This window comes from Pleurodeles waltl, chromosome 1_1 (assembly GCF_031143425.1).
Source record: "Pleurodeles waltl isolate 20211129_DDA chromosome 1_1, aPleWal1.hap1.20221129, whole genome shotgun sequence".
NCBI classification, from domain to species: domain Eukaryota; kingdom Metazoa; phylum Chordata; class Amphibia; order Caudata; family Salamandridae; genus Pleurodeles; species Pleurodeles waltl.
The window spans coordinates 717968185-717988904 of NC_090436.1; the positions used below are offsets into that span (position 1 = coordinate 717968185).

General features: G+C 49.3%; 1 protein-coding gene across 1 annotated transcript in view; it reads left to right on the plus strand.

Annotated features, from left to right (window-relative positions):
• Positions 1 to 4222: 4222 nt before the first annotated feature.
• The window catches only part of MINAR2 (membrane integral NOTCH2 associated receptor 2), a 138572-nt gene continuing 122074 nt past the window's right edge, over positions 4223 to 20720 (plus strand). Inside the window, exon 1 of the mRNA XM_069240901.1 lies at positions 4223 to 4348. Within this exon, the coding sequence (XP_069097002.1) occupies positions 4223 to 4348 (126 nt within the window). The remainder of the gene's footprint in view (positions 4349 to 20720) is intronic.

The window sequence follows — 20720 nt, forward strand, 5'->3', positions numbered from 1 at the left end:
GGGCAGGATGAAGCACTCTGGGCACAAGGCCCCCTCCAGAACCAGTGGAGATTCACATCCACTACCTGAGTCCTTGGCAGGATGAAGCACTCTGGGCACTAGGCCCCCTCCAGAACAAGGGGAGACTGTTATCCACTGGAGAGACTGTGACTTTGCACTCCCCAGGATTGAACAGTGGGCAACCCACCCACTGTAGAGACTTGAGAGACTGTGGCTTTGCACTCCCCAGGATTGAACAGTGGGCAACCCACTCACTGTAGAGACTTGAGAGACTGTGATTTTGCACTCCCCAGGATTGAACAGTGGGCATGGAGTCCCCTCGTGGATCTGGCGTTGTGCACTCATCCGGCTGAGGTGCCCCCCCTTCCCTTCCGCCTGAGGTGCCTGTTTTATTTCTATCTGACGCCCCAGCAGTGTTCTCTCCGTCTTGTTCGGGTATCTTGTGTGGGCCTCGCACATGCCTTTTGGGCCCAGTGGACCACGGACTATGATGGTGGAATCCCTTGGACTTGTGTTCTTGGTGTATATAATTGTTTATAGTGTAAATGTATATATATGTGTAAATAATTTTTATTACTGTCTTTAAATATATTACAATAATTCGTCTCATTTCATTTTGTCCTTGCATTCTTCCAGGGGTGGTTGGGGGTTGTAAATGTAATGTATCATGCTGTATTTGTGTGTGTGTTCTAGTGGGTGAGGGTGGGGTGGGGGTGTTGCGTATTGCGTTTGTGTATCACTGTTTTTTCCCTCCCCCTCCCCTGTGTCGTGGGTGCAGTACTCACCGTGGTCTTCGCCACCGGCGTTCGTGCTCCTGGTAGAGGAGCAGGAAGATAAAAGCTGGGAGTATCTGAAGTTCCGGCTCCATGGCGTCCTGGTTCCTCGTGGGGTGTGTAGAGGTGAGCGTTTTCCCTTCGAAGTCCTGTTTCCGCTGTGTTTTTGTTCGCAGTGAATCCGCCCCAGAAAAGGTGGAGGATTGGCATGTTGTAAAACAGTGGGCGGAACCTTGTCTTCCGCCTGTCTGTTGGCGGTTACCGCTGCGATGTTTGTTTGTACCGCCGTGGCGGTCGGAGTGTTAGAGTGGCTGTCTATGTTGGCGGTTTCCGCCACGGTCGTAATTCCATTTTTTTTACCGCCGGCCTGTTGGCGGTTTTACCGCCTCTTTAACACTGACTGCCAGGGTTGTAATGACCACCTAAGTCTAAACTTAGAATTGAAGTCTAAGTTTAGATTAATAGTCTACGTTCAGACTTCAGGTCTAAACTTAGGCTTTGTGTCTAAACTTAAACTTCAGATCTAAGTTTACCTGTGTGAATTGGGGCCTAAGTTCTGACCTGAAGTCTATATTTAGACTTCAGATTTAAACTTAGACTTTAGGTCTAAACTTAAACTTCAGGTCTAAGTTTACCTTTGTGAATTGGGCCCAGATTGCATGTAGCCTTAAAGAATTTCATTTTTCCTACAATAATGTCAACAATTATGGATACAATTTCAATGTTTATCCTGGAAATAATTTATTGTCGTCCACAATTCTTGTTCAATATTAACAACCAATAGCAGCACGGCACTCTATGACATAATAAATCCAATAAAAGCTCACCACCATACCATTTGACCAATCTCAGCGTGGCACACTGTGACATATTTCTCACTCCTCACAGCTGCACACCCTCCTTTACAATTCTTTGCGAACATTGCAATACAAGCACAATAACAATTGCAAGCAATATTTCAACAGCTGTATCTGTTCCACTAAAGAATCAATAGTTTTCAATCACACAAGAAATGGTCTGGAGGAACACTTCCCAGCCTAGTCTGACTCACACTTGAGTGAACTGGAGCAGCGGGGGAACCCCCAGATTAGTGTAGCTTCACCCCTACACAAAAGAATCTACCACACCAACCACACCTTACTCTCACACAAAGAATTATGTCCGTATCTCAGTTGTGTAGCCGGCAGTGCCCTATGACTAACACCACAAACTTAGCAGGCGATTACAACACAGTGTCTTCTACACTGATAACTACGACAAGCCCGATAATCGTTCCAACTTCTTTACCTTAAGCGCTTCAACATCCACACAACTTAAGAAATCACCACATCACACCACACAATCTTAGCAAAATGCTGCAAGCTAGGCAACAGCAATTGCAATGCCCAACCCTATTGATACTCACTTCTCCACTGCTAAGACTGCATTCCAAATTTCTGGAATACCGCTGCTCTTCCAAATCAGAACATGGGCTTTGAGATTGGGAATGGGCTTGGGCAAAACTAAGCTCTCATATAAATACAATGACTGCCTATGTCTCAGTCATAGAACCGTCCTCCGCTACCATATGTGAGCGCCATGAAGTGTAATTTACAATCTTTCACCGGGTGGATGTTTTTATGTTAACGGAGACAGCGAGGGAATCAAAAATATTAAACAATTTGTGAAGCCCATTTGGCCACATTATAAGGACCAAAAATCTGAAATTAAAATCAAGTGATTTATGTCCAATCAATAATCAATCCAATGTATAAGCAGATCATGAAAATGTTGAAAATGTATAGAATTACAGTTGTCAAGCTTAAATGTCTCAATCAGTTCAGTCTCAACAAATTAAGATACAAAGCTATAATAGTCACAGCAGTACAGAAACTGAGAATTATAAGAGGTGTTCCATAAAAAAAACCTGCTCTCTCTTCTAAACATGAAATTATTTCAAAATTACCGAATTAGAATTATAAATTGGAAATAAGAATGGTTGGAATGGAGTACACAGAAATTCAGAAAGGCAGGATGGTGTCAGCATAGCGAAGGCTTCAGTAGATGTCCTCCAGGAAAAGAGAATAAGTGTTCAGCCTGAAACTTCATACTTGGAAGAAGAAGGGACGCAGAAACGGTTTGTACCCCTCAAAGTCTAAGGGAAATCTGCTGTAACTTCTAACAGTGTACCCCTTAATTATAACTAACAGAATCTTCAACGTGAAAGTTATTGGTTTCCTCCCCTCTAAGGACCAATCGGCTTCGGATCCATTGTTTGCATTTGCAAACCCATATGAGTTTCTCACCCCACAAATACCATATAGTTACCACGACCCTGGACGTCCTATGTTCCTGGTATATAATGAATAGGAGGCTTCAGCTACTCATTAAATCTTTACATCTCTTGCCAAGATTTATTCTCTCAGACCTTACTATCAGTAAAAGTAATGTTTGAGGCAATACTCCACTTCACTATCTAGTGAAGCAATTAAAACACATATGCAAAGAAAAGGAACACAATGTCTAAAGAAACCACATTTTTAAGTTAAGGCCTTCAATCAGTTGTTAGTCTTACTTTAACTAAACATTGAATGTATATTTTGAATATCTGGTTATACATGTACACGTTAAATTTCAAAAAAGCATAAACTTGAAGCAGAGAAATACATTTTACCTCAATAAATGACATTTAAAGAGTAAATCTAAAACGTGAATAATGAATACATATAAGCACTTTATATGAACATTAGTATGCACTTTTATAAAGCTTCAATCTTTCAGTGACTACATTCCATTAATGTGTCTAGATACCCATCTACATTAATAATATTAAGCAACACAATAAAGGTAATGTCAAATGTAAATTCATAAATTGCACAATTACGACGCGTAAAGGATGGAGTCTAAATTGCAATACTCCGCACCCATAGATCTTGTCACAAAGCCGGAGGTTAGCGCCTCCTTGCAGCAGACACTAAAATGGAGATATATTTTCATTATTTTTTTTAAACACTAAAATATGCACTTCATGTGTGTTGAAGTTTACAGTATACATCCACTGTATGGGATCCTTCTATGTATAAACGTAGGAGCTTGTACTGAAAGGATATCTACGTCAGTACAAATACTATGCAAGGAAGTGCACACTCACCTCTTCAAGGCTGTGTGGCGCTTGTCAGTCGTTAAGAGCGCCAGCACAGGCACAATGAGTTCGGTTTCTGTGCTGCATTACAAATGGTAATCCACCCCTCGGTGTATACTAATAGTGCCAAAACGACTACCTAACGCTTGAATAAAGAAGCTGCTATCTTGCTCGTTTGCTCGAAATGGCGGCAGCAGGCAGGTCATGTTTCACCCACCTGTGTGCTCACTCCCTACTTCGTGAATAATAGACATACCCCCGGGAGCGGCCTCTAAGACTCCACGTGCAGGACACTTGAGGGTCAACATCGCCGGACCAGAACGCAGACATGGATCTGTCTGTTTTGCCAAATAACAATCATCCTGACAAATTTTTACGATTGGATGCGAAGTCTTTGATGGTGACCTCAGCCTTCTTACAAGCAAGACAATGGCACAACCGGGTCTACCAGCAGGTAAGTCTGACTAGGTTAGCAAACTATTTGCCTTCTTCAACGTCAGTAATTCGATTAGAGTTATTATTTTCCTATAATGTATTATTATTCGGAATACCTGTATTCACATTGTGCTTAAACTGTATCTCGATCTGCATAATTTGATGAGTTATTCAAACTTAAATGCGCAATTGCTCAGGTGAACGTCCTCCGTGCATGTCCCCTGCACTTTTAACCTGTGAGGGTCTGCTGTTCTCTGAGGCTCGTTTCACGCCTTCTCTGTACTCTTTATACAGATTAAAGAATTTGAAAGCAGTCGTTTGTGGTGTGAATTGCTCACGTGCAGTCTTCGATGTTGCCACAGTTGCAGTCTACAGTCTAGGACATAGACCAAGCATCCCGTTTTCCTGCTCACAGTATTTTATTTTACCGGAAAGCTGGCGGGATAGCGCAGTAGTTAGTGTACTTGCTACAAAGGCTCGGATACAATTCGCAGTTGACAATTTACAATTGTAGGGCCGGACGGGCCGTTTATCCCGTCTGGGGAAGGAGGCGGAGGCCAGGTCGGTTATTGGAGGCCGAGGACCGTTGCTGGATTTTCTGTCGCCTCCTCTTGGTCCCCGTGGATTAAGCAGGATCACCAGCGGCTTCAGGAAACAGAGAGGGAGGAGAGCGCGAAAGGAGAGAGACACACAATGGATGGATAAATAGACAACAGAGAAAGAAAGAGCGGAGGAAGGTGTTTGGCTGGTTTGAACGTGTTTTGCCAGGGACGCTATGATTGCCAGCACTGATCTTAAGAAGGTCCTACTCACTCTGTCGCCCTTCCCTGTTTTTAAATGTAGTTCTGATCAGTAACTGAAACGTATTGTAATGGCTCAGAAGCCGGGGCTAAAGTACCACAATTACAAAGGGTGAAACAGTTAAAAACTGCAAAGAGTGGAACACTGGTTTTCTCTTATTTTTGTACTCTCAATAAAATGTGAGCTTCGGAAATCGTCCACAACTTTTTCCACAGTTCATTCTACAGCTGCAATAAGAACATTTGCAACTGCAGCATGTGGGTGAGCAGTTCCCGTGCCTGTGAGCGAATACCTTTGCTCTTAAGCATGCTTGGTGTTACTGAAGCATGCTTACAAGTAGAACAGCCTTACTCGGTGAGCACATGGTGCACTAATCAGGAGACAGCACGCACTTAGCGTGCCTAATAGGTGTATGCATACATTTAATTATTCTCATGCTATGCAAATTCCAATTTAAGGGTTTCTACACCTGAGATGTGACACAAACCTCACTCAAGTTAAAATTATAGTGGATAAGATACCTTCCTTCATCTTTGTGGGTTTGATTAATTAAATATATGACAGTGGATTATATTAATAGATGGTATGACATAATTGAGACCCCAATAATCCACATACACACACCTGTTGATCAGTACTTCTAGCCTTGACATAAGGATTACAGGTTCCTGAATTAATAAAACAAGCATCATGGCAACCTCATTTTCGATGCTGTGTCTAGCTTTATGTGAATCTATTACTGATTGTTACATGGTGGCTGGCATTTTTATTAGGGAAAGTGCGGATTGGCCACACAAGCACACATTCACACTCACACCTATACATTCACACGCATGCACCTACACACACTTATTCACAGCAGTCACTCACAAATTCATGCATTAATACACATATGCACTAAACATTGAAAAACATAAAACTTAGCGCTGCTGCAGCTCCCGAGGAGGGAAGCCTCAGAGGTCCCAGGATGGTTAGGACTTCTGCCTCCTCTCATTGGCTGATCTTAGGGCAGCCAATGAGAGGAGGTGGAATCCCCTCACTCTTCACAGAGTGGGATGGGATTGATGAGACTGCTGACTCCACCCCACTCTGAGACTAGGTGTCATTGATTGAAACTCAGCCCTGGGCAATTTACGGCTTAAAACAGAAGTGCCCATAGTCAGCACACACAGGTATTGTCACACACATAATAAGAGACTAGACTACCCCATTTGGTCATCTAGCCGTAGCTTATTTTATTCAAACAGCCAGAAGTTTTGGAAATGTCTAGTGCAGTCAGTTGTGAGCATGAACTTGAGCATGTTAAACTTTGGGGCGTGACAATCTTACATTTGTAACATGAATACATATAATAGATGTAATACAAAAGATAACAGCATGATTTGATTTGATTTGATTTGATTTATTGATTAAAGTGTATAATAGTTAATAAAAACCTTTACACCATCCATAATAAGATAACATTCACAATACACTTTTCATAAGGTACAATACAATCACATAAAACAAGTTTTACAATACAATATCTAATCTAAATGAAATCCTTAAAAACACTTAGGGGGTCATTCCGACCCTGGCGGTTGGTGATAAAGCGGCGGCCAACCCGCCAACAGGCAGGCGGTCAAAAAAATGGAATTCTGACCCTGGCGGGAACCGCCAACACAGCCCGCCACTTTAACACTCCGACCGCCACGGCGGGACAGACAAACAGCGCGGCGGTCACCACCAACAGGCAGGCGGCAGACAATGTACCGCCCACCCTATCACAACTCACCAATCTGCCACCTTTTCCGGGGCGGGAGCCCCGCCGATAAAAACAAGGCGGAAACAGACTACGAACGGGAAAACGCTCACCTCTACACACTCCATGAGGAAGGAGGACAGCATGGAACCCGAATTAAACATCCTACCAGCTATTGTCTACCTGCTCATCTACCAGGAGTACGAACGCCAGCGCAGACGACAACGGTGAGTACTGCACCTACGACACAGGGGAGGGGGGAGGAGGAAAGCTTACGGGCACACACATACGCCATACACCCACTCCCCCACCCCAAATACCTAAACCCCAATGCAGAGCAACAAGTCAGAGTGACACCCCCCAAACCCACCGGAATAATGCAAAGACACAATTAAAATGATCTATAAAATATATGTATAAATAGCTCCATTGAAGTTATTGGAAATATGCAATATGAAAGATACAAAATAAGGAATGAACATAGTTAAAATTATATACATAGGCAGTAAGTCCTGCCCATTCTGTCAAAGTTCCATAGTCCGTGGGCCAATGTGCACAAACACATGGGCAAAGCCCACACAGGAGACCAGATACCATTGGAGAGAACACTGCTGGGGCATCAGATGATAAAACTACAGGCACCTCAGGGGGAAGGGAAGGGGGGGCACCTCAGCCACATGAGTCCACGACGCAAGATCCACGAGGGGCCTCCATGCCCACTGTCCCATCCTGGGGAGTGCAAAGCCACAGTCTCACAAGTCTCTACAGTGGGTGGCTTGCCCAATGTGCCATCCTGGGGAGTGCCAAGCCACAGTCCATCAGATGGATTACAGACTCCACTGTTAATGGAGGAGGCATGGTGCCCAGAGTGCTTCGTGAAGCCCTGCTCGACACAGAACCGGCACTGTCAATGGGCCAGCGGTGCTTGAGACGGCGTTGCCCAGCGGAGCGGTGCTTGACAGGAAGGGCCCAGCGGAGCGGTGCTTGAGACGGCGGTGGCCAGCGGAGCGGTGCTTGAGACGGCGGTGGCCAGCGGAGCGGTGCTTGAGACGGCGGTGGCCAGCGGAGCGGTGCTTGAGATGAAGGGCCCAGCGGAGCGGTGCTTGACAGGAAGGGCCCAGCAGAGCGGTGCTTGACAGGAAGGGCCCAGCAGAGCGGTGCTTGAGATGAAGGGCCCAGCGGAGCGGTGCTTGACAGGAAGGGCCCAGCGGAGCGGTGCTTGACAGGAAGGGCCCAGCGGAGCGGTGCTTGACAGGAAGGGCCCAGCGGAGCGGTGCTTGACAGGAAGGGCCCAGCGGAGCGGTGCTTGAGATGAAGGGCCCAGCGGAGCGGTGCTTGAGATGAAGGGCCCAGCGGAGCGGTGCTTGAGATGAAGGGCCCAGCGGAGCAGTGCTTGACAGGAAGGGCCCAGCGGAGCGGTGCTTGACAGGAAGGGCCCAGCGGAGCGGTGCTTGAGATGAAGGGCCCAGCGGAGCGGTGCTTGAGATGAAGGGCCCAGCGGAGCGGTGCTTGACAGGAAGGGCCCAGCGGAGCGGGGCTTGAGATGAAGGGCCCAGTTCAGCGGTGCTTGAGACGGCAGGCCCCTGTTCAGCGGTGCTTCTCACGGCGGGGCCCTGTTCAGCGGTGCTTCTCACGGCGGGGCCCAGTTCAGCGGTTCTTGTCACGGCGGGGCCCAGTTCAGCGGTTCTTGTCACGGCGGGCCCCTGTTCAGCGGTGCTTCTCACGGCGGGGCCCTGTTCAGCGGTGCTTCTCACGGCGGGGCTCTGTTCAGCGGTGTTTCTCACGGCGGGGCCCAGTTCAGCGGTTCTTGTCACAGCGGGCCCCTGTTCAGTGGTGCTTCTCACGGCGGGGCCCTGTTCAGTGGTGCTTCTCACGGCGGGGCCCTGTTCAGCGGTTCTTGTCACGGCGGGGCCCTGTTCAGCGGTTCTTGTCACGGCGGGGCCCTGTTCAGCGGTGCTTCTCACGGCGGGGCCCTGTTCAGCGGTGCTTCTCACGGCGGGGCCCTGTTCAGCGGTGCTTGTCACGGCAGGGCCCTGTTCAGCGGTTGTTGTCACGGCGGGGCCCTGTTCAGCGGTGCTTCTCACGGCGGGGCCCTGTTCAGCGGTGCTTCTCACGGCGGGGCCCTGTTCAGCGGTTCTTGTCACGGCGGGGCCCTGTTCAGCGGTGCTTCTCACGACGGGGCCCTGTTCAGCGGTTCTTGTCACGGCGGGGCCCTGTTCAGCGGTGCTTGTCCTGTGTTTCTAGGGAGCCAGACCTGGCCAAGACTTCCCGCTCAGTCGCCATCCGACCTAGCGGTCGCGGGGCCCTCCTGTGATGGAGTCCTGGGCCCGTGGGTGTCGTCCGTCACAACCGGAATGGGGCTGGTGGGTCCCTCCTGGGCAGCTCGCCTGACTTCTCCGCCCTGCTGCCCTTGCCCTCCTTCGATGAAGCTCTGTGGCCCTTGCCTCCCTTTGATGATGTGGCAGGTGACGGGGCAAGGCTACTGTCCTTGGTGGCAGCCGTCTCAGGCTTGTCGCGCCGGCCCTTTGTTTTTTTTTGTCCTCTTCCCAGGGGGTGGGCTGGCTGTCCCCTTGCTGCTGGCCGATGTTCCTGCCCTAGGAGCTGGTGGACTCCAATAGCCCTGCACTATGGTCATAGTAGATGCAGGGCTGGTGGTGGCTGAGGTGCTTTTTTTACTCTTACCAGATGGAGGGGGTGGGTCAGTGATTGGAACGAGCTCAAGGTTGGAAAGGAAAAGCACTTTGGAAGGACAGGGACGGGTAGGTGTAGTGGGTATGGGGGTGGAGGAAGAGGAAGAGGATGTGGTTGTAGGAGAGTCAAGTGTGCTGTCTTTGGGTGCAGGTGCTTGTGACTGACTGTCGTGAGGTGGATGGCTGTTGGGTGGGTGGCTGCCTGCGTTTGTGTGGTTTGGGAGAGGGGGTGACAGACACACTGGGAGAGGACACAGGGAACGTGTAAATGGCAGTGGGGGTGGTGACTGCACGTGTGCGGACTGTTCTGGTGGGTGTGCTGGTGATGGAAGTACTGGCTGATGGTGGTGTGCATGCAGGTGTGAGTGGAGATGTCACAGGGAGGGAGGAGGGAGATGAGGAGGTGGGGGACACAGAGGTGGTAGTGACTGTTGGCATGTCTGCATCTGGATGTTGCTTGGGTGAATGCTTGTGGGATCTGTGGTGCTTATGTCTGGATGAGCTGCCCTTGGGTGTAGAGGTGTGTGCAGGCTGGTCTGATGGTGTGGAGGGGATAGGCAGAGGAACAGGAGACTGGGACTGGGTGGAGGGAGTCAGAAGAGGGAGGCTGGAGACAGGGACAATGGCTGCCGTCAGTGCTGAGGCCAGAGCGTTGAACGATCGCTGATGGGCAGCCTGACCCGAATGAATGCCCTCCAGGTATGCATTGCTCCGATGCACCTCCCTTTCTATACCCTGGATGGCATTCAAAAGGGTAGACTGCCCAACAATGAGCGTCCGGAGGAGGTCAATGACCTCCTCACTGAGGGCAGCAGGGGTAACTGGGGCAGGGCCTGAGGTGCCTGGGGCGAAGGAGATGCCCGCCTTCCTGGGTGAGCGGGCACGGGGTGGACGCTGAGGGGCTGCTGGGAGGGCGGGGCTGGTGCGCTGGGTGGCGGCTGTACCTGTTGTGGCGGTGGGCACGGATGTTGCCGCCACCGCAAGGGAGCTCCCTTCCGAGGATGTGTCGGTGTCGCTGACGTCTCCACGGGTCCCCGTTGTGGAGCTCCACTCGCCCTCCGTCTCACTGGTGTACTCGGAGTCTGTTGCATGGCCCTCCGGGGCCATGTGAGATGCAGCTCCCTCGTGCGCCGATGCCACTTCTCCTCCGCCTGATGATGCTAATGCACACATGAACAGGAAGACAAAGAAAATGGGGGGGGGAGAAATGAAGACAGGTTGAGTGCATGCATTGGCAACACCGTTGTCGGAGAGGACAGACACAGAAGCCCCCTACACTAGGCCGCACAATCGGGGTACACTACTCAGTTATTGTGACTAGGCCTACAGGTCTATGGATGACAAATGCACACATGGGTGAGGCCGGACCATGGATAGCTGTACTTGGGACCCTACAGAGGTGGGGGGCGGGGGCACAGGGCCATGCCTAACGGAGGGGCCTAGCCTACAGAATGCGCCCTGGCCTAGAGATAGCCACAGCCCTCCTCCCCCACCCAGACACCTTCACTGCGCGCAAAGATTGTGTCTGCTGTGATGTCCTCACGCGCCCATACAAATCGGGGTAGGCCACCTCCAGGATCCGGGACATCAGGGGGGTCAATTGGCGGCTGGCACCCCTCCTACGTTGGGAGGCCATCCCCAGCAGAGACTCAGCGGTCTTTCTGGTCCCGCGGCGGATGTCCTCCCACCTCTTTCGGCAGTGGGTGCCCTGTCTGTTGTGGACCCCCAGGGCCCGGATGGCCTTGGCGATGGCACACCAAGGGCCTGATTCTAACTTTGGAGGACGGTGTTAAACCGTCCCAAAAGTGGCGGATATACCACCTACCGTATTACGAGTCCATTATATCCTATGGAACTCGTAATACGGTAGGTGGTATATCCGCCACTTTTGGGACGGTTTAACACCGTCCTCCAAAGTTAGAATCAGGCCCCAAATGTCGATCTTCTGATGGGCCCTGACCTATGTGACATGTACAGGGTGGTAAAGGAAATCTCATCACTTTTCTGCCTGGTCAATGTGAGTGGCCCCCCCATCCCCAACCTTGCCATGTGGCACATGCTCTCATTTTTCGTGCGTTGCACTCCTCATTCGCTCCCCTCCCCACCATCTTACATACACCCCACTCAACACAGGCATAGCCCATTCAACGTGCACCCTGTGTACTAACCTGTTGGTCTGGAGGACCGTAGAGTAGCGCATACTGGGGGAGGACCCCATCAACAAGTTTCTCCAATTCTTCAGAAGTGAAGGCAGGGGCCCTTTCCCCAGTCGCAGCAGCCATTGTATCTCCCAGACCGAGGTCACAGCAGCACTTGCAGTATCGGTCCTCTCCTGTGGATGATCAGGTCTCGAGTGATTAATCAGATAGAAAATGGCGGTCACGCCCACGGCGGTGCGCACCGCCGCGGTGCGTACCGCTACCGCAGGCGCCCATCCTCATTGGCTACTGAAACCCATAGGCTGCAATGTTAACCAATGCGGCTTAGCACCGCGGTCTTCGACCGCCTACCGCCACGGTGTGCCACGCCAGTGCATTGACCTCACATCCCACTGTCACACTTCACAGGTCAGCAGCCGCCATTTCAAGGGCCCACATGGCTGAATTTCTACTGCGTCACACAGGCCTTGGCCTTGCATTGCCACTCACACAAGCCTTTCAATGCATAGCGATTCGTGTACTGTGCAAGCTGTGTGAACGAACCTGTGGGTTGCTTGACTCTGTGCTCCATGTTGTCCTTCCTAGGCACCGTCCGCTGGGACTTGCGAGGAGAAGGATGAATCCTCCCGTGTACCGACCGCTGGTGGACCTGTTGACAATGGAAGAACGACATATCATACTTACATACAGGCTTGACAGAGCAACTATACATGAACTATGTGCCCAGCTGGAGCCAGACCTGATGTCCCCCATCCGCCAACCCACAGGGATTCCCCCTCTGGTGCAGGTTCTGTCAGTACTCAATTTTTTGGCAAGTGGGTCTTTTCAGACAACAGTGGCCATATCATCTGGGATGTCTCAGCCTATGTTTTCTAAGGTTTTGTCCAGAGTGTTGTCTGCCCTGATGAAATACATGCAGAGCTACATTATTTTCCCTGAGGTGGGCGATTTTGCTACAGTGAAGGGTGATTTCTATGGCCTTGGACATATCCCCAACATCATTGGTGCCATTGATGGGACCCATGTGGCTTTGGTTTCCCCCAAAGAAAGTGAGCAGGTGTACAGAAACAGAAAAAGTTATCATTCGATGAATGTCCAGGTGGTCTGTTTGGCTGACCAGTACATCTCCCATGTAAATTCCAAGTTCCCTGGGTCAGTGCATGACGCGTATGTCATGCGAAATAGCAGCATCCCTTATGTGATGGAACAGCTACAGAGACACCGTGTGTGGCTAATTGGTGACTCTGGTTACCCCAACCTGTCGTGGCTACTGACCCCAGTGAGGAATCCCCGGACCAGGGCAGAGGAACGGTACAATGAGGCCCATGGGCGAACTAGGAAGATCATAGAAAGGACCTTCGGGGTCCTGAAGGCCAGGTTTAGGTGCCTGCATATGACAGGTGGATCCCTAATGTACTCACCAAAGAAGGTGTGCCATATCATCGTGGCCTGCTGTATGCTTCACAATCTTGCTTTGCGACGCCAGGTGCCTTTTCTGCAGGAGGATGGTCCAGATGGTGGTGTTGTAGCAGCTGTGGAGCCTGTGGAGAGTGAAGAGGAGGAAGACGACGGGGACGACACGGACAACAGGGATACAGTCATACAACAATATTTTCAGTAGCACACAGGTAAGAATCACCCACGCCATTTTACATTTACTTAAGGCCTCATGTGTCTCCACTGTCTGTGTTTCCCCCCAGTTCCTGTTAACTGATTTGTGACTTTCCCTTCCCTTTTCAGAGCTGTATGACCCACTGCGTGACTTCTGCTTTGTTTGCCCATGGACTAAAGCTTATTGAAATGGGTATGTTGTCATCACAAAGTAACTGGACATTATTGCACCGTTATGTGTAATACATTTGTTAAGAATACAAGCAGACTCCTGTTATTTTAAGTGCAATAAGTGATTTATTTTAAGTGCTACATATAGGTACATGAATGTAAAATGGTGATGGGTGGGGGTGGAGTAATGTCCATGGCAGAGTCCAGTTCTCAGTCGCACAGGTGCATTGTCCATATGCCTGTGGAAGGATGGAGCAGGGGCAGTTAAAGGTTGGACAGGGTGACAATGTGGGACAGTGGGATGACATCAGGGGGTATCTTAGGCTGGCGGGGGTCTTGCAATCCTACTCTGTCTTCTTGTGAGATCTCAGGTTCCGCTTGCGGGGTGGTTCTTCTTCTGCAGGAGGTGGGGTTCTGGTGGCCTGTTGTTGTGTGGGGGCCTCCTGTCCGCTAGCGCCGGCGGAGGTGGTAGGCTGTTCCTGGCCTGGGCTAGTGACAGGGGCCCTTTGGGGTGCCACATGGTCCCGCAATGTGGTCACTATCTGGTTGAGGGCCACGACGATGGTCCCCATTGCGGAACCGATGTTCCTCAGTTCCTCTCTGAACCCCATGTACTGTTCCTCCTGCAGTGCCTGGATCTCCTGGAACCTGGCCAGTACCGTCGCCATCGTCTCCTGGGAGTGGTGGTAAGCTCCCATGATGGAGGAGAGGGCCTCTTGGAGAGTCGGTTCCCTGGGCCTGTCCCCCCCCTGTCGCACAGCAGCCCTCCCAGTTCCCCTGTGTTCCTGGGCCTCTGTCCCCTGGACGGTGTGCCCACTACCACTGCCCCCAGGTCCCTGTTGTTGTTGGGGTGGTGGGTCAACCTGGGTGCCCTGTAGTGGTGGACACACCGCTGATTGACGTGTCCTGGAGACAGAGGCATGGGCCCGCTGGGTGGGAGCTGTGCTGGTGTTCCCAGAGGGGGTTGGGTCTGGTGTAGCCTGTGGCTGTCTGTGGGGAACCGACTGTCCAGATGTCCCCGATGGGCCGGGCTGGTCATCTGGGTCCATGGAGACAGAGCTGCTGTCATCGCTGGGGGCCTCTTCTGGGGGTGGCATGGACATCTCTGGACCCTCCGTGGCAGTGTGGTGGCGTTCGGGTCCTGCAGGGATATAAAGGTATGGTTATTGCTTCTGTGTGTGGCATTTCGTGTGATGGGTGGGTGTCCGTGTACCCAAGTGCAGGCATTCCCTTGTGGGGGCTTTTGTGAGGGTGGCTTGTGGGGGTGATGTGTGTGTGCAGTGGGTATGCTTTGGTGATGGGTGTCCATGCTTTGTGGTCGCATGCAGGGCTTGGTGTTGGGATGGGTGGGTTGTGATGGTGAGCCATTTGCAAGGAGTTGGTGTGATGGGGGTGAGGGTGGGGGTTTGATTTGGCATGCAGGTGGGGTGGGGGTGGGAAGCAGTAGTGAAGATTTGACTTACCAGAGTCCATTCCTCCGCCTACTCCTGCGAGGCCCTCAGGATGCAGGATGTGCAAGACTTCCTCCTCCCATGCTGTAAATTCTGGGGGAGTAGGTGGGGGTCCGCCGCCAGTCTTCTGCACCGCAATGTTGTGCCTTGATACCATGGAACGCACCTTCCCCCGTAGGTCGTTCCAGCGCTTCCTTATGTCATCCCGATTGCGTGGATGCTGTCCCACAGCGTTGACCCTGTCCGCTATCCTTTGCCATAGCTCCATCTTCCTGGCAATTGTGGTGTGCTGCACCTGTGCCCCGAAGAGCTGGGGCTCTACACAGACTATTTCCTCCACCATGACCCTGAGTTCTGCGTCAGTGAACCTGGGGTGTCTTTGGGGTGCCATGGGGTGGTGTGGATGAGGTGTGGGGTGGTGTTTGTGGTGATGAGTGTGGTGCGTGTGGTGGTGTGTGGTGTTTGGTGCGTGGATTCTGTGTGGGTGATGGTGTTGTGTGCCTCTGTGTTGTGGGATTGTCTATTCTGTGCTCTCTCTCTAGCCTTCGTCAATAATTTTGGGTCGTAGGGGTTTGTGGGTGATGTGGGTGTGTGTTTTATATTGGGTTGGGTGTGTGGGAGTGGTGTTAGTATGTGTATCAGGTGTGTGTGTTTCAAACTGACCAATGTGGCTGAGTTTTCTATGTGTGTGTGTATTTTTACCGCGGCGGTGTGTACCGCCAATGGAATACCGCGTTTGAAAGACCGCCGCGTGGATTTGTGGGTCGGAATGGTATGGGCGTATTTCTGTTGGCGTGACGGTGGAGGTTTGGTCATCGCCATTTTTTCGCTGACCTTTGGTGTGGCGGACTTTTGTGGATGTCGGGTTTTTGGCGGTTTGCAAGTTGCGGGTCAAAATGACTGTGGCGGTTTACCGCGGCCGCGGCGGTGTTATGGCGGTCTTCTGACCGGCGGTAAGCGCATTTTACCGCCGAGGTCAGAATGACCCCCTTAGGGGGTTATTACAACTTTGGAGGAGGTATTAGTCCGTCCCAAAAGTGACGGTAAAGTGACGGATATACCACCAGCCGTATTACGAGTTCCATAGGATATAATGGACTCGTAATACGGCTGTTGATATATCCGTCACTTTACCGTCACTTTTGGGACGGATTAACACCTCCTCCAAAGTTGTAATAACCCCCTTAGACTTTTTTCAGTGCAAAATCATTTCAGAATATAAATTTATGTTAGCCAGGTTTTACCTATACACATGAAACTTCACCTCTAATATTTGATCGTAAGAAGTACACATGGTCAATAACTTTGATTTAAGACCGTTACTGTAAGGGGCGGCTACCAAGACGCAACCACTTTATTGCATTTCGTGTGTGAATTTGTACAATATCAATTAACATGCTAAAAGATCACTACCTCATACCGTACCCTCACTTGAATTCGTCTTACATTAAACTTCAATTTTTTTCGGAGACCTGGTTTAAAAATGTTAATCTTGCATTTAAAATAATATCAGATGATTTAAAGATAGCTATTATCACTTGCCTACATGTATGTATATTCCTTAAGTTAAAGTCTCCTTAAGATATCTTCTGCAATCTTGCTTTATACCTTGGCATATACAGATCCAATGTATAAGGTTCCCAACTCCACACCCGCATAAGGTACAGGGGGAATTTGAACCAGAACGTTCCCGAGGGGGAATAGCTGAACCTCCTGGGAGAAAGCCAAATTAATCTAATGAATAGATATTTTTCTTTCTTTGACCATCCTGACTCCAGGTACTGCTGGTATTTCATCATTTTATACTCATTTATTATAACCCAGGAGTGCGATCTGTCGGCCAGAAGACCCTTGTCCATAGCCAAGGACTTTTTCTTCGTAATACGATTCATAATTTGAAAAGTACTGAGAGCTAAGTTCTCGTCCCACAGAGACTTCACCCCCAGATCGTCTAAGGCTTGGTCTAAATATACCCAGGATGGAGACTTTGAGTTTGATCCTAACTCCTGCCTAAATTCCAACATGATTTGGGCCTGAGATGCATTTACTGAAAGATGAAAAAGAGCTCTAAAAACTTTACCAACTATCCCATTCACAGTAACTGCATCTCTACCCCTCAAGGCTTCACTACCATAGGTGATACTTGGAACTAGTTTAGCAGATATCACTTGAAGCAAAGGGCGATAGCTAGGACCGTCTAGTGATCTTTGCAGGGTATGAAAGGCAAGCAACAGCGCATTCCCTTTCTGCATTAAGTCTGTTTTCTGGGGTATGAAAGACCCCTTCTCATCAAATATTACCCCCAAGTTCATGGCCATGAAGATACCACTTGTACATTTTGTGTATTTTTTTAAAACTTATTTCCATAGTCTTCGTTTTCTTCTCATTTATAACCATTCCACTTTGTTCAGCAAATTCTGCTATTTTCACTATCAATCGCTGTAATCCTACTTTGGTGTAATTTAGAAGGATTACATCATCCACATATAGGCCCTCATTCGGACCTTGGCGGGCGGCGGGCACCGCCCGCCAAGCGGTAACCGCTGAATGACCGCAGCGGCCATTCCAACTTTCCCGCTGGGCCGGCGGGCGCCCTCCAAAAGAGCGCCCGCCGGCCCAGCGGGAAAGCCCCTGCAACGAGGAAGCCGGCTCCGAATGGAGCCGGCGGAGTTGCAGGGGTGCGATGGGTGCAGTGGCACCCGTCGCGATTTTCACTGTCTGCTAAGCAGACAGTGAAAATCTTTGTGGGGCCCTGTAATGGGGCCCCACGACACCCGTTCCTGCCAGCCTGGTTCTGGCAGTGAAAACCGCCAGAAACAGGCTGGCGGGAAGGGGGTCCGAATCCCTATGGCGGCGCTGCAAGCAGCGCCGCCATGGAGGATTCCCTGGGCCGGGGGGAAACCGGCGGGAAACCGCCGGTTCCCCTTTTCTGACCGCGGCTTTACCGCCAGGGTCGGAAACCGCCAGGGTCGGAATGACCCCCATAGTAAGTTTGAAATACAGAGCTCCCCAATCTTTGGAGGGTGCGCATTTACCCCATTTAGCGTAATGGATAAATCGGATAAAAATAGATTAGAAGGATAGGGCGCGAGCACGCAATCCTGTTTGAGGATGCATTCAGTCCTAATTTTTCTTGATAAAAACAAGCCATCACCTACTTTCACCCTAATCCATGTGTCAGTGTATAACATCTGAATATTTCTTACTGCGCTGGAATACCCCATTGTGTTAGGTTTGCCCATAACTGGCTATGCTGAACCAAGTCAAAAGCGGATTTAAAGTCCACAAAATATATGTACAAAAGGTTGTTTATTTTGACTACATTTATCTATAATGGTGGTGAGAGATAAAGGGGGTTATTCTAACTTTGGAGGAGGTGTTAATCCATCCCAAAAGTGACGGAAAAGTGACAGATTTACCACCAGCCGTAGTACGAGTCCATTATATCCTATGGAACTCGTAATACGGCTGGTGGTATATCTGTCACTTTACCGTCACTTTTGGGACGGATTAACACTCCTCCAAAGTTAGAATAACCCCCAAAGTATTTACAGCTGTTCCTGGTCCTTTGATGAAACGTGTCTGATTGACCGGAATGATATTAATGTTTTCCCAGCTCTTGAGATCCTCCAGAAGGGACCCGGCACAGTATTTGGATTCTGAGTCAGTTAGGGGGATTAAGTGGCAGTTCTTGGGGTTGGCACAAATTCCACCTTTAAAAATTGGGTGAATGATGGCACCCTTCCAAGAATTTGGAATAGCTTCAAGTTCCAGTGCGTTATTAAAAACCACGGCCAACTTCTCTGCCCAAAAACCTGGGTTTGTTTTCTATAAGGCATTGGGGATCACGTTTGGGACTGGAGCACCAGCCTGCCTACTCTTAATAATAAGTCTAGTAATCTGGGCAGCCGTAAACAATGGATAGTTTCCATCTTTGAGCTTGGAGCAGGTTAAAGTGTCGACGGTACCCTGATCGATAACCCCTATTAACCCCCCTTGGCTCAGCACCTCTTCTTTACTACCTTTTACTTGGTTAAAATATTGAGTTAGAAATTCAGGAATATCCGAGCTAGTCAGGATCGTAGGGGGTTTGTTTAAATCGTTTACCATTTTCCAGAATGCCTGGGAGTTCTTTATTTTTAACTTAGAAATAAGGCCTTTGCCCAAAAATCCTACCTTTTCCTTGTTTTTTCGTCCCACATCTGTTTCCTATATGAGCTTTTTGAGTCTTTTAAATCTTTTTGAATATAAGGATCAGTTGGAAGAAACAGCATGTACATTTTGGCATAACTTCATCTAACAACTTTATATATCAACATGTGCAAAAACAGCTGTTATGTTTGCTCCAGCATAATGACTTAAAGACCATACAATAAGAATAGTCAAATGAGAGACTTCTTTGACTGGAAGCAAAATGATAATATCTGATGCCAAATAATTCAGCAGGTTTCTCGTTGATGAAACCCAATCACATCCTCCCCATAAATAAAGACACCATGATGTCTGCAAACCTGGGGTAAAGCTATACAGTAAAGACCTCCTTCAGGCCACCCTTCACCTCAAGCCAGACCCAAACCCACATCATAGTCAACTTATAGTACTTTTAAATGTACTGCAGGCAACCAATGTTGGTCTTGCATGTTTGTTTTACAGCATTTTCAGCTGCAGTGTGTGTAGTCCATCGGCGTGCATGCACTTCCCACACCTAATGCTGTTACTTTTTTTGGACTCACAAACCCCGCTGCTTGATAGTCAAGCATTTAGCTATCACTAGAGCAGCATAACAAAAGTGCCAAATATCCCAGCCAAACACACACCGGGCACTAACCAGACAGATACTTTCTTACATGTGCCTCAAGAAAGTAACCTTTCAAAATGGCTAAAGTCCTGGTCCTCCCGGTGGTCCTAGAGTCAGCTCAGGACCAACATTGGACCATACAGCTCTTGTGTATCTTTTTGTGTGCATAAAGAGAATACCCTTTCGCTACAGTGGTTGTACAAGGCAAGGTCGTTTCGGTGGCCCCAGCTTCATCTCAGAAACAACACCTGACAAATGATCCCTTGTGCAACATATTCTGAGCATCAAGTAAATACCATTTATAATAAGGGGAGTTGAAACAAAGCTTGGTCCTCCTGATGACCCCAGTGTCTGCTCAAAATCAACACCAGACCATTCAACTATTGGATATTTTTTCTTTGCTTCAAGACAGTACCCTCCCAAAAATGGAGTTGAACAAGACATGGTCCTCCCAGTGGCCCCAGCATCATCTCAGAAGCAACAGCAGGCAAATAATCTCTTGTGTAACATATTTTGGGATTGACCAAAACCTGTTCCTTCCAGTGGCCCCAGCATCAGCTCAAAACTAGCACTGTGCCATTCATCTCATGTATAACTTTTCCTTTGCATCCAGAGAATACCCTTAAAAAAATGGGGCGTGAACAAGACTAGGTCCTCCCGGTAGCTCCAGTGTCAGCTCAGAACCAAAACCGGACTAATCAACTCTTGTATATCTTTTTCTCTGCATCAAGCGAATACCTGAATAAGACCTGGTCTTCCTGATGGCCCCAGCATCATCACAGATCAAGTAGCAGACCATTTAGCTCTGGTGTTTCATGTACCTCTTTGTGTGCATGCAAGGAGTAACCAGTCAAAAAGCTTAACCAGACTTGGCCCTTCAGGTGGCTCCAGTGTCAGCTCAGAACCAACATAAGGCCATTCCTCTCATATGCAGCACCCACATAACTCTTGTTGGAGCCAGGAACATTG